Source organism: Anguilla rostrata, chromosome 4, assembly GCF_018555375.3.
Source record: "Anguilla rostrata isolate EN2019 chromosome 4, ASM1855537v3, whole genome shotgun sequence".
NCBI lineage: Eukaryota > Metazoa > Chordata > Actinopteri > Anguilliformes > Anguillidae > Anguilla > Anguilla rostrata.
Window position 1 is genome coordinate 27,261,117 of NC_057936.1, and position 14,530 is coordinate 27,275,646.

At 46.1% G+C, this 14,530-nt stretch overlaps 1 protein-coding gene across 1 annotated transcript in view; it reads left to right on the plus strand.

The window, feature by feature from the left end:
• The window catches only part of ror1 (receptor tyrosine kinase-like orphan receptor 1), an 87,897-nt gene extending 73,766 nt beyond the window's left edge, over window positions 1-14,131 (plus strand). Inside the window, exons 5-9 of the mRNA XM_064331930.1 lie at window positions 4,709-4,836; window positions 5,292-5,609; window positions 7,294-7,539; window positions 7,911-8,131; window positions 11,087-14,131. Of these exons, the coding sequence (XP_064188000.1) occupies window positions 4,709-4,836; window positions 5,292-5,609; window positions 7,294-7,539; window positions 7,911-8,131; window positions 11,087-12,502 (2,329 nt within the window). The 3' untranslated portion in view covers window positions 12,503-14,131. The remainder of the gene's footprint in view (window positions 1-4,708; window positions 4,837-5,291; window positions 5,610-7,293; window positions 7,540-7,910; window positions 8,132-11,086) is intronic.
• Window positions 14,132-14,530: the final 399 nt, after the last annotated feature.

Sequence of the window (14,530 nt, forward strand, 5' to 3'; positions counted from 1 at the left end):
TCTTTGACTCTTGAGTATTTGTGCGCATCCCTAGTCAATGTCTTTATTTTAGACCTGCACATAGACTGCAGTCCATACTGGCTATGATTCAAGACAGACCACCCTCAGAAATTAAAGAAAATAAGGGATAGTTACATAGTGTCTCTTGAGGGGGGCATTATAATTGAATATTTAGTTTGTCTATCGTTTCAATAGGTGCGCTTTTATTTTTACACTTTTTGTTACACTGTCTCGAACTTTATCCATAATGTTTTGTTTACCGTACATGTCTTTGTTATCTGTTCTTTGAGTTCATTAATGTAATACTGCAGCTCCAATGGCAATAATTCCAATGTTATGCACTTTCTTTGTGATTAAATATTGCACAGCCAAACACTTGGAAAGAAGCAGGCTTTTCTGTAATAGAAGTTGACATCTGAGTTATGAAACGCATTCATACTTGTTACTGTTTGTCTCTCTCCATCGCCGTTATTATTTCAAGTCTCCTTTTTGAAATGCAGTGTGGGTTCGGTTTTGATGAATAGGCCCATGTGAGCAGTGTGGCCGTAGAATTGAATATGGCTTTTGTCTTTGTGTGCTTGCCTGACCTCCTTTCCTTCAGCCAGCTCTTCTAAAAGCTTTCAAGTGGTCGGGTGGATCCCCGATATCCAAGTTCCATGAGAGTGGTGCTGGGTGTGTAGCCCCTCCCCATTTCTGTAAACCCAGCCCTCTCCTCCACGTCCCTCCACCCCACACTGCCTGGCTCTAATGCTAAGCATATGAGACACATTTCTCCTGAATGACAGGCCAATAAATCTGCCGAGGTTTATCTTCAGTGCATTAACGTAGGCTGGGCTTTAAGTGCTCACAGCTGCCCCTTGTATAGAAGCCTTCCCATGCCAAGGGCCAGAGTCAAGAAGGGGGACACTGCTGCTGGCTGGGCGGGGACACTTTTAACTGATCCATGAAAAGATAGAGAACCTTCACTTGGGGATTGAGAGGCACTGTAGTCACATGTGCAACTTTGGTTTTGGGTATATCAGCCTGGTGCTCTGCCTGTGGGAATGTCCCTATGCCAGTTTCCCTGTGGGAGTGTCCTGTGAGAGTGTCCCAATGGGAGTGTCCTGTGGGAGTGTCTTATGAGAGTGTCCTGTGGGAGTGTTCTATGAGAGTGTCCTGTGGGAGTGTCCCATGAGTGGCCTGTGGCAGTTTCCCTGTGGGAGTGTCCTGTGGGAGTGTCCTGTGGCAGTTTCCCTGTAGGAGTGTCTTATGGGAGTGTCCTGTGATAGTGTCCCTATGGGAGTGTCCTGTGGGAGTGTCTTATGGGAGTGTCCTGTGGGAGTGTCCTATGAGAGTGTCCTGTGGGAGTGTCCCATGAGTGTCCTGTGGCAGTTTCCCTGTGGGAGTGTCTTATGGGAGTGTCCTGTGATAGTGTCCCTATGGGAGTGTCCTGTGGGAGTGTCTTATGGGAGTGTCCTATGAGAGTGTCCTGTGGGAGTGTCCCATGAGTGTCCTGTGGCAGTTTCCCTGTGGGAGTGTCCTGTGGGAGTGTCCCATGAGTGTCCTGTGGCAGTTTCCCTGTGGCAGTTTCCTATGAGAGTGTCCTTTGGGAGTGTCCCATGAGTGTCCTGTGGGAGTTTCCCAGTGGGAGTGTCCTGTGGGAGTGTCTTATGGGAGTGTCCTGTGGGAGTGTCACTATGGCAGTGTCCCTGTGGGAGTGTCCTATGGCAGTGTCCTATGGGAGTGTCCTTGTGGCAGTGTCCTGTGGGAGTGTCCCTGTGGGAGTGTCCTATTGGAGTGTCCTGTGGCAGTGTCATATGGGAGTGTCCCTGTGGCAGTGTCCTATTGGAGTGTCCTGTGGGAGTGTCACTGTGGCAGTGTCCCTGTGGCAGTGTCCTATGGGAGTGTCCTGTGGCAGTGTCCTGTGGGAACATCATGCTGCACTTTTGCTGACTCCTCAGTTCCTCCATGTGATCAGAGAAGCAGAGTGGCTGCAGGAGGGCCGGGGCGTACTTTCATGCACAGAGACAGGTGCTGTTGAAGTCTCTGCTGATCTCATCTTCAGACTGCTGTAGTTAAAGCTGGGTAGCACCATTCTGTACACTATGCGTGGGAGTCCTTTTCTGTTTTCAGCAAATAATTTTTTACAATCTAAGAATGATTGCTTCTACAATACAGGCTGTTAAAGACGCTGTTTATCATTTTAACTCTTCACATCTGGGCAAAGGTTTACAGGGTTTGCAGAGCGGTGTCTGAACGTTATGGTAAAAACACATTGGGAAGCGGAGAGATCCATCTTGCGAGTGTTCGCTGGTGTCTGTCCCTCAAGGTTCAGCAGGCACGCAGCCTCCCCGTGGCCCACACTGGAACATGTGTTTAAATCTCCTGCTTCTTCCTGTCGGGACCTTATTGTTTTACCAGGAGCACGGAGAGCCCGTGACTGGGATTCCAGTTCCATCAGAACTCACTTAGTCCTGCCACAGACATGCTGTGTGTGGGAGTGTGTGAGGCTTGCTCAAGGTGCATTAGGTGTGTGTGTGTGTGTGTGTGTGTATGTGGGGTGGAGGGGGGGTAATGCTACGTGCATGGCTGTGTGTTAATGTCTGTGTGTGCTTCCAATAAGATAATAGTGACTTCCCTCCAGTAGTACACAGCGTGGGTTTTGGACAAGTGTGATTTTCTGCAGCTCCTCATTGTACGTCACAATTGTGTGATCTTCCTCATCATTTAGCCTCCATGACACAGTCTTTTACTGTAATACGCAAAAGCAGCACGTCTGTGAACCGCAATTTCTCCAAAGGTGTTTTTTTGCCGATATTAATTACCATAATCAGCATAATTTTAAGAAGCATAATGTATTTTTCATGCTCTTGGGAGGTACATCCTGCTGATGTGATTTTTTTTTTTGTGTACTGACCTGTCCCAAGATGCAACTCTTGGACTCATGCTTTGATCATGCCTGTGCTGACTATGGAGTCTGAGAGCATTGTTGCATAATTGGCCCAATGAGTCACTGAGGGAGGGAGGGAGGGAGGGTTTTAGTCAAAATTCCTCACCTCTGGTCAGCTAGTCACCTGCGGTTTGCCTGGTCCAGCTGCATCAGTGAAAGAAAGACTGAAAAGAGCTGAAGGAAGTGACAGCTGACTGCATGTGTTTCAGAGTGTGAGTCAGTGCTAAGTCTGCTCTCCCACGTTACACAAGAAATCTCAGGGAGAGGATGATCTTCGCTGTATTCCGAATGGGGGCTAAAGGAAAAAGTTCTGTAATCGCCAGGCGTTGGCAGAGGGGCCACTACTGACCAATGGAATGAGATTAAAATGTTTCTTCCATACTTGTGGAATGAATTTGAGGCAAACCGCAGTAAGTCTTGGCCTCTCAAACATTGGGTGATCTCTAGCTGCCAGTCTCTGACTTCTGGCTTATTGCCCATTGGATACAAGGCCAGTGGTGGTTTGGTTGCGTTGTTTAATTCGCCACTATTTTAAAGAGCCAGTATTTCCCTCTACTTCTTTGACAGCCTCTTTAATGCCTGTATGAGGTTATCAGTGTGTGTATATCTGCATTGGTATCAGTGTGACTTTATATCTGCAGTGGTATCAGTGTGAGTTTATATCTGCAGTGGTACCTGTGATTTTTCACTGTCATGATGTTATTTTAAAGGCTTATTTTGTCTCTGTGACAGCGCCAGTTCTGCCAGTGGCATTTTGTCATTTTCAGGCAGCTGTTTTGTTTGACAGGATGAGGGAGGAAGTATAATTGTGTCAATGTGATTCTGTGTATGTGATGGTGTCAGTGTCCCTTTGGAAACCTTGTTCTATTTTAACTTACTTTAATTAAGACTCAATTTGCATCCTATTAGGAATTATTTATTTAAGGTGAAAATAAATGGCCTCCACATTGCAAAAAGCCTATTTTTGGACTGTTTTTGTAACTTTGTTACATGTGGCTTGGATGAGGTCAGTTGAGTAACCTGTTGCTTACAGAAATCTACAGTAATAACAATAACAGCAATAATAATGCATTTCTTACAGGTCCCTGTGCATAAAACATAGAAAAGAGAAATACAACAAGCATACAGTTACCATCATGCAACCAGCTTGACATAAAGAAAAAATGAAAAACAAAAAGAAAGTAAAATAAAACTAAGAATCAAAGAACAGAAATTATAGAAAAAGACAAGACTTACAGATGAAGAACTGCCATTCAAACGAAGGCATACTGAACTGATGAGTCATGAGTTTAAATTTGAGAGTGACAATCATGCAGTCTCTAATCTGTTGGGGTAAGGAATGCCAAAGTTAGGAGCCAAAGCTCAGAAAATTCTATCCCCCGTAGAGTAGATTAATTTTAGGCTTGGTGAGTTGGCCAGTTTCAGAAGAACGTAGCCTCCTTGTAGAATGTAGCGAGTCACTTAAATTACTTGGTGCGAGGCCACAAACTCCTTCTAAAGCCATTAAAGCTTCCTCATACACATAAATGCTAGAGTATTCAATACCAGCTAAATGTTCTGACGGTGTGAGTTATCTCAGTGGGATATATGGATGGAAAAAAATATGGTTAGACAATAATAGAGGGACAGGTAGAGTGTAATCCTTTCTGTCGCCGACGTAAGTGTAGAAATATGGGCCTGTAGCGAACCTCCCATACTGTTACATTGGCTGCCCCCTAGTGGCTAGCATGATGAATTGCATGAATGGCTCTTACCCCGCTCTGTGTGTGCTTCTTTCAGAGATGAGTATGATGAGGAAGGCTTCTGCCAGCCCTACAGAGGCATCGCCTGTGCCCGCTTCATCGGAAACCGCAGTATCTTCGTGGACTCCTTGCAGATGCAGGGCGAGATCGAGACCCAGATCACAGGTACCTGCGTCCGCTTGCTGTTCCTCACTTCTGAATTCTTTTATCAGACACGGAAAACAAGTGAATCATCTTGCACCTGGTTTGAGGGGCCATGTGCTCTCATGCCTGTAAAGGGCCAACAGCGGTTCATGACATAGTCTCACGGTATGGGCCACATATGGCCCACTCTGAGTCACTGCAGTAAGCACAGAACCTGAACTAACTGTCTGATACCCGCTTTGTTCACAACAGGCAGTGCACGGAGAACTTCTCACTGGCAGCATTTAATAGCCAATCGTGTTAAAGGCTACATATCACTTCTATGAATTAAAATATTGATCATTCCCAGGCTCCTTCACCCGTAAAGAATAAAGGTTGTGTCTTCCTCCTACACATTAAGCAGAGTATAATTTGTTGTAGTGTGTTTTAGTTGGTGGCGTTCCTGTGCTAAGGCTGTTCTCTCCTCCCCCTGGCAGCTGCCTTCACCATGATTGGCACCTCCAACCACCTATCGGACCGCTGCTCGCAGTTCGCCATCCCCTCGCTGTGCCACTTCGCCTTCCCCGCCTGCGACCGGAGCTCGGGCGTGGACAAGCCCCGGGACCTGTGCAAGGACGAGTGCGAGATTCTGGAGAACGACCTGTGCAAGACGGAGTACATCATCGCCCGCTCCAACCCCATCATCCTCAAGCGCCTCAAACTGCCCAACTGCGACGACCTGGCCGCCTCCGAGAGCCCCGAAGCAGCCATCTGCATGAGGATAGGCATCCCCATGGCCGAGCCCATAAACAAGAGTGAGAGCCAACTGCAGTCTGTCTACAGCCATGCAGTCTGTCTACAGCTATGCAGTCTGTCTACAGCCATGCAGCCTGTCAGTCTGTTTACAGCTATGCAGCCTGTCAGTCTGTCTCCAGCCATGCGGTCTGTCAGTCTGTCTACAGCCATGCGGCCTGTCAGTCTGTCTACAGCCATGCAGTCTGTCTACAGCTATGCAGTCTGTCAGTCTGTCTACAGCTATGCGGCCTGTCAGTCTGTCTACAGCCATGCGGTCTGTCAGTCTGTCTACAGCCATGCGGTCTGTCAGTCTGTCTACAGCTATGCAGCCTGTCAGTCTGTCTACAGCTATGCAATCTGTCTACAGCCATGCAGTCTGTCATTCTGTCTACAGCTATGCGGTCTGTCAGTCTGTCTCCAGCTATGCGGTCTGTCAGTCTGTCTACAGCTATGCAGCCTGTCAGTCTGTCTACAGCCATGCGGTCTGTCAGTCTGTCTACAGCTATGCAGTCTGTCTACAGCTATGCAGCCTGTCCGTCTGTGTACAGCTATTCAGTCTGTCTATGCAGTCTCAGTCTGTCTATAGTTATGCAGTCTGTCAGTCTGTCGGTTTCTAGCAGTTTATACTGTAATGCGCATATCCATGGCTGAGCCAGTCAAGAGCTCACTCCCCAGCATGGCTACGAAGTCTGAGTAATTATTAATATTTAATAATCCACTGCCAAGGCAGTCGGCAAGAGTCAGGGTTCATTATTCATAGCGTGTCCGTATTTATACAATCAGTCAATCTCTGTCTATATCAACCTTTTACTGTAATTACTAGCATACCTAATATCTGAGCTCATCAAGAGATAGAGTTTTCTAAGCATTCTGTCATTATTCATTTATTTATAATAATTATTAACATATACCATCAAAGACAAGTCTAGCCCATCATAAGTTCCCCAAACTGCCTGTTTATATCAATTTATTGTAGTTTTATACATCATAATTGTTAACAGGCCCTCAGCCATGTCCATCAGTATACACGCAAGAGGTACTGCAGATGTGACTGTCTGAATATGAACTGTGCAATCATCTCTGCCATCTTAATCCAAACTTAAATTCTATAGCTTTGTTGATCTGATTTCTATTTCTGTTTTGCCATCTGAACTGAAGCATTTCACTATTTATTTCTTGAGTGTCTGCTATTCTGAGTGTCTATTTTTACATCAAATGAAGTCTGTTGAAGGGATGTTTCCCTTCATTCATGAACTTTAAAAATTGCCCTATATTCACCACCTTATATTTAACATACAGTTAAATGCAAAAGCAATGGGACAGTGACACAGTTTTTTGTTGCTTTGGCTCTGTACTTCAGCACATTGGATTTGAAATAAAATATGAGGTTAAAGTACAGACTTAATTTGAGGTTATTTACATCCATATTGGAATTGAAACCCTTTTTGTGCATATTCCCCATTTTTGGGGTGTAAACGTAATTGGACAATAGGTTGCTGAGCTGTTTCTTGGCCAGTTTTGCATCATTAGTTCATGCTCTCAAATCAAAGCTGACCGTCTGCACTTTAACCTCATATTCATTGTGTTATTTAAAATTCATTGTGCTGGAGTACAGAGCCAAAACAGCAAAGAATGTGTCACTGTCCCAGTACTTCTACTTCTGCATTTAACAGTATGCTGTCCTGTTGTGTGTGTGGTCACCAGATCACAAGTGCTTCAACAGCAGTGGTGCAGACTACCGCGGCACGGTCAGCGTGACCAAGTCAGGCCGGCAGTGCCAGCCCTGGAACTCCCAGTACCCCCACAGCCACACCTTCCTGGCCGTGCGCTACCCCGAGCTCAACGGAGGCCACTCCTACTGCCGTAACCCTGGCAACAAGCAGGAGGCGCCCTGGTGCTTCACCTTGGACGAAGGCATGCGGATGGAGCTGTGTGACATCCCCGTCTGTGGTGAGAAAGTCACCGTCACTGTGTCTGTCCCACTGCATCTGTATTACACAACACCAGGACCGCACATTACCGCACAAACCAGCATTAAAAAGACTACGCTTGCTTGCCAATGTTATGAATCACTGTTGGTGGTAAATCTGGAGGCCATATTACACTTTGCCATCTAAACTAGTGTAAAATCTTTTGTGTGGAATAGAATTATGGTATCGGTTGTGTCATTTCTTCCCAGAAATTATCTGCTGTCAGCAGAGGGTTTGCACTCAGTAATTTACTGACAGTTCAGATATTTGATACAGCTCTGCTTAAAACTGTGAAAGCCCAAAAACTGTCTAAAACCTGTGATGTGTGGTTTGTGTGCCACGGTCGCGCAGACTACAAGGACAGCCATGGCGGCGGTGGCGGCGGCAGCATGGAGATCCTGTACATCCTGGTCCCGAGCGTGGCCATCCCCCTCGCCATCGCCCTGCTCTTCTTCTTCATCTGCGTCTGCCGGAACAACCAGAAGGCCTCCCGCCCGCCCGCGCAGCGCCAGCCCAAACCGGTCCGGGGCCAGAACGTGGAGATGTCCATGCTGAACGCTTACAAGCCCAAGGTAGGCAGGGGGGGAGGGGGGGGGCGGACCTGTCCCGCGTTAGCGTCTAATAGAACAGCATGGAGCGGTGCGGGAGTAGCCTGACAATACATCAGACAGGAAACAAACCAGGAAACGTTAGGACAGGGTCTTTACACTCAGAGGCCATAAAACAGCGGGGCTCTCCGTGACCTTTGGCGATAAAGCGCAGGGGGTGCAGCGTTTGCACAACTGAGCTTTGGAGCGGCAAGCCTGCAGTATGTCAGGGCTGTGTATATGACAGGGCATGAGCCTCCAGCGGGCGCGCCGTAGCTGAACTGCAGCGCTGGGCCGCGGGTCTGGGTCTGCAGGTGGTGGGGAGGGGACCAGGCTGGGGATCTCCAGCTTGATCCCAGGGGCACAGGAGGGGAGCTGAGAGCTGTTTGAGTCAGGCGTCCAACCCTTTTAATAACAGAAACTCTTCTCTCTCTTTCAAACATCAGCCCACAAGGGTGAATGAAGTGCTCATCCCTCTCAAAAAGCCTTTGAGTCCGTTCCCTGTTTTCAGGGCTGTGGTTTACTTTAGCAGCAGTGTCTGTGTGCACCTGGCCGTGCCAGCATGTGGATGCAATCTACCCGAAGCTCAGGAATCCCACCGCAGTCGTCTTGTCATTACTTTGACGTTCCTTTAGTTCACCTCCCCCTCCCCATTTTTCATTTCAGGCTCTGGTGTACCCAAACACCCCAAGCCCATTTTGTTTTTTTACCTACCAGCGTAGTACGGAGTTGTAACCTGTATTTGGCCACATTTTGACGCAGTGCATTAGTAGATGACTGCACAGTATGTGGAGCACTGTCTGTGTGGCCTTTCCTGGTGTAAGATCTCTCTCTTTCTCTGGGAGAACATTGCAAATATTCACCCATTGCTAATATTTGAGTAACAGAAATGTGTTGAGATTTGAAGTGGTGCTATATGTTGAAATGTACAACAAATGGATGTCAGCAAGGCTTATTAACAAAGGTATGTTATAGGTATGTTAACTGATGACATGTATGCATATGCCATCAGTTTTCTCTTTATATATGCTTTTTTTATGTATCAATTTAAGCTTCAGAAAACAGCCTCGTTCATGTCATGGTTTTCTGTTCACCACAGTATGGGAGTCCCATGTTTCGTAGTACATCACTTTTATTTTGGCCTGTAGCTGTATGGGTTCCTTCATAAGAGAAGAGAAAATGATTTCCACGAGGCGCTCAACACAGTTATCACGCACCCAGCTTGCAATTTTACAGGCTGTCGGAGAAGGAGTGTGTTTGATTCCCTAATTCCTCAGCCCCCCATCTCCCCCCACCCCCCTTTCCCCTGGTGTCACTGTGATCAAGCAGGCCCTGCTCTAGGTCATTCAGAGGTCGCTCTTTATGACAACCGTTTGGACAGGGAAGAGGACGAGCAAGCATTTGGCCCAGGGGAACGTCTGAAATGCAGAACATCTGTCCCTTTCATAAGAGGCCTCATGTCTGCCCCGCCTGCCCATTGAATGTGGCTCCTGTCAGGAATTTCAATTTTCATTTTGAGGTTATTAGGACCTCTCATCCCTGCTAACCTTTTATCTCCCCTCCAAAACCCGTCCCTCAGTCTAGAACAACACAGCTCACAGATTACCCCTCCAGATTACTGAACCACCTCACGTATATGAGAGGAGGTTACCTGAAGTCTGTTTAAATGATAAGAAAATACAGAAGAGTCGAGAGTGCCGAATCCAAAAAGGCTGTTTTTACAAGCCCAGGGAAGATTGAATAAATTCCTGGGTGTCTTATTTTCTCTTGGCTTTGCACGCAAAAACAGATGGAAACAACCTCTACATACCTTTCCTATTGTATTTGACCAGCAAATTTGGAGTTAAAGAAAATATTGTTTTGTATGTGAATTCCAAGCATTTGGAGTGTCATAATAGGCTGTCAAAACTTATTTTGTGGGTTTTCTGGTCAAGATGTGATTCTTGGATCTACAATGTGTTTTCCTGTATTGATTTTTAACTTTGTGGTCCTTGAAAAATTCCTCTCGAGGCCTGTACAGGGTCTGAAAACAATTGAGTTTATCTGTGGATCAGATAACCAGGAACTGATTAAGCCAATAAGAATGGGTCGAACTGTGCCCGGCAGAAATGTACCCAGTGAAGCGTTGTCAAGAGATTATCCAGGATAGTAAATTCACACATACTCTTAAGAACGGTAATTACTGTAGTGACTTCACCACAAACGACGGGGGTATTACAAACCTTGACTTCACTTTATAACTCTGCAAAGAGTTGGGGGGGGGGGGGGTGATTGTGTATTATTTTTTATTAATGGGAGAAGGTAGCATTGGCCTCCATGTTACTAGGGTGTATGTCCAGCTGGGTCAAGGTAATTTTATCTGTCCTCTTGGAAGTGTGTGTTTACACATTGCAGTTTCATGTTGTCTTGCACATCGGTTAAAACTACAAATTAACCACCATCATATTTTTAATTGCCAGTCCTTTGCCTGATTTCCAGAGCTTTTCAGATATTTTGTGCCTTGCTATTAATGGTTAATATGAGTCCAGGAGTGAGGGGTTTAAATAATGGGCACAGACTAATAAATAACAATGGATTCACCAGCCAATGTTACTTCTAGACTCATCGTGTTATATTAGGCAGTTTGTCTGTTTCCTGTTAACAATAACAAAACTTCTGGCCTGTAATTTTTTAATATCCATCCCACCAAAATCTCAATTACAAAAGAGCTATATCAGGACAGGAGTCATTAATGAGAATTCTAGACATTGTACAGATAATGTACAGAGCCCCTTGTTTTCTAAATCTGATTAATGTTTCCCATTGTTTCCGCTTCTGAACAGTATCAGTGACATGTTTGATGACTGCATGGTTCAGTGCAGACGACTGCAGCTCTTCAGGGAGTGGATTCGGTGTATATTCTGCTGGATAGTATCTTATTGTCCTTCTCTTCTCTCCCAGAACAAAGCCAAAGAGCTGCCTCTGTCTGCTGTGCGCTTCATGGAAGAGCTGGGCGAGTGCGCCTTCGGCAAGATCTACAAGGGCCACCTGTACCTGCCAGGGATGGAGCACGCCCAGCTGGTGGCCATCAAAACACTCAAGGACTTCTCCAGCCCCCAGCAGTGGGGCGAGTTCCAGCAGGAGGCCTCGCTCATGGCCGAACTGCACCACCACAACGTGGTGTGCCTCCTGGGCGTGGTCACCCAGGAGCAGCCTGTCTGCATGCTCTTCGAGTTCCTCAACCAGGGCGACCTGCACGAGTTCCTCATCATGCGCTCGCCGCACTCGGACGTGGGCTGCAGCAGCGACGAGGACGGCACCGTCAAGTCCAGCCTGGACCACAGCGACTTCCTGCACCTGGCCATCCAGGTGGCCGCCGGCATGGAGTACCTGGCCAGCCACTTCTTCGTGCACAAGGACCTGGCGGCCCGCAACATCCTGGTGGGGGAGCAGCTGCACGTCAAGATCTCCGACCTGGGCCTGTCCCGCGAGATCTACGCGTCCGACTACTACCGCGTGCAGCCCAAGTCCCTGCTGCCCATCCGCTGGATGCCCCCGGAGGCCATCATCTACGGCAAGTTCACCACCGACTCGGACATCTGGGCCTACGGCGTGGTCCTGTGGGAGATCTTCAGCTTCGGCCTGCAGCCCTACTACGGCTTCAGCAACCAGGAGGTGATTGAGATGGTGCGCAAGCGGCAGCTGCTGCCCTGCCCCGAGGACTGCCCCCCCCGCATGTACGGCCTGATGACCGAGTGCTGGCAGGAGGGCCCCGCCCGCCGGCCCCGCTTCAAGGACATCCACACCCGCCTGCGCACCTGGGAGGGGCTGTCCTCCCACACCAGCTCCACCACGCCCTCGGGGGGCAACGCCACCACCCAGACCACCTCCCTGAGCGCCAGCCCCGTCAGCAACCTCAGCAACCCGCGCTACGCCGGCTACATCTACCCAGCACAAGGCCTAGCGCCCGGGCAGATCGGCTTCATGGCGGCGCCCATGGCCCAGAACCAGAGGTTCATACCCGTCAATGGCTACCCCATCCCCCCGGGCTACGCCGCCTTCCCCGCTGCCCACTTCCAGCCGCAGGGGCCCCCTAGGGTGGTGCAGCACTGCCCGCCCCCAAAGAGCCGGTCCCCCAGCAGCGCCAGCGGGTCCACCAGCACTGGTCACGTGGCCAGCATCCCGTCCACAGGCTCCAACCAGGACGCCAACACACCGCTACTGTCCCACTGCGTGGCGCTGTCCGGCATGCCCCAAGGGCCAGTATTCGGACACGTGAACCAGAAAGGCCTGCAGATGGACCCCACGCAGACTGCTCTGCTAGCAGACTCCTCCAGACACATGTACAGTGAATCCGTCATCACTGCCGATTTGTAAATATCTCTTGAATTTTTTTTTTTGTTTGTTTTTAAAGTTATTATAATTATTTTAACTTTCTCTTGTAAATATGAAAGCCTGAATGAAATGCAAAGATTTATATTCAGAAATGTTTTATAATAAAAAAAGAAAAGAAAGCCTGTCGTATTGTACATTCTGAAGCCGCCCCACCCCCGATGCCTTGCTGTGAAAACTGCGGTCCTTTGCCAGGTTTGCCTTCAACAAAAATTGACGCTAAGCTTTTTGTGTGTACATCATCTGTGTCAATACCATGAACGTGTACTTTCAATCTGTTAAAGTCTCGCCTTTTCAGGATCTCAAAACAAGGAAATGAATGTTCTATAAGGTTGACCTCTAAAGCTATAATTTAGGTTGACTGAGTCCTACATTCTTTGCAATACGTGTCTTATAAGACCATTGATCTTATATCTTCTAGCAGTGTGAATGATCATGAAAGGCATAAAGTAAGACCGACTTAAGACGAAATCTTAAGTGTAAGTGCTCATAGTAGCACAATTTCAAATGGCTAAATGATGCAATAACATTGTTTAACACTTTAATTGTTGAAAGTGTCAGTTTTCAATGAGTTTAGTTCTGTCGAACTTTTATGATGAAAAATATGCCTTGAGACTACAGAAGTGCTTAAAATGATGTACCTGCAGCAAGAAATGTAATTAGTTAGCATATATCAATCAGCTCTCCAGTCTGTCTTCCAGTATATGCCTTTTAGCTATGCAATATGAAGCTCTTACTCAATCATTTGGTTTCTGTCTGCCTCACACTATGAAATGGGTCAAATAGATGTGTATTCTCATACATACAATATCTTAAAAATTCTAAATGGAATAATAAATATGTCTGATATTAGGACTGGACTAAAACCTAATATGCACATGCACACAGATGTTGAAGATACTTTCAATTCTTTACAACAAACCTCTTCTGTACAGTATATTAGAGGACTTATACAAGCAGCTATATTTCATTGTTTAAATGTGTTTGTTGCTATGCAACTGTTGAGTACAAAGATCCACACTACACCTGTATTTTAGACAATCATTTGTTCATCAGTTATCAGGGTATCATGTAAAAATGAAGCTTTTCAGAAATGTTCCCAGCTTTTTGGGTGCTCATCATTACAATGATATTAAAATGCATAAATAAATCAGACTTATTTCAGAGGTACGGACAAGTTTTACAAGTTTTGTAATATTTTCATTAATCTTTGTCTTTGATGTTTTTAAGTACAGATCCTAGGTATATGCAGATTAATACAGGTATTCTGAGTCAAAATGTATTTTGTGTGTGTGTGTGTGCGCGTGCATGTGTGTGTGCTTGTGTGTGCGTGTGTACTTTCCTGTCCAAAAACCACTTAAACACAAGACTGTGAATCTTGGTACTGGATATTTGTCTTTTGCAAGATATTTTCATTGTGCTGTTTTTTTAGGACAGTTTCTAACTTGGAACCGTCTTTCCTATGATTTTGTAGAATTCCGTCTACAAATTTGAAAAGGTTTACAACATTCATAATCTATAGACCAAGAGGCCTTGTTTTGTATTTCAGAGGATTTTTTGCACAACTGTTTTGTATGGTGAACATATGATTAAATTACATTGTTACATACATTGTTACCTTGTCAAGTGGTGTTTTCTGTTAGTATTCAATTTCACCGACAGAGCAATGTCTTTAGTATATAGGGATTTTAATTACATTTTTCACGTGATTTCAAGTGATTGAGTTTGATGTCTTATAGACTGTGTTTTGCTAGTGTCTAGGTGTCAAGATTTTGGAAAGTGAAAGTAGAGAAAAATAATTATACCATACATGATATTATGATATGATTTGATATAAAACACTTTTTTAAATTAACAGAAGTAGCATATTAGAATGACACTTAGAATAAAACTAAGACTAAAATATATTACTAAACTAAAAATATTACTTGATCTGCCATGCCCATGACTATTGACTAAGAACTTTTGGCTGGGGGGAGGGATGGGATAGTCTCTTTTCTTGCATGTAGTATT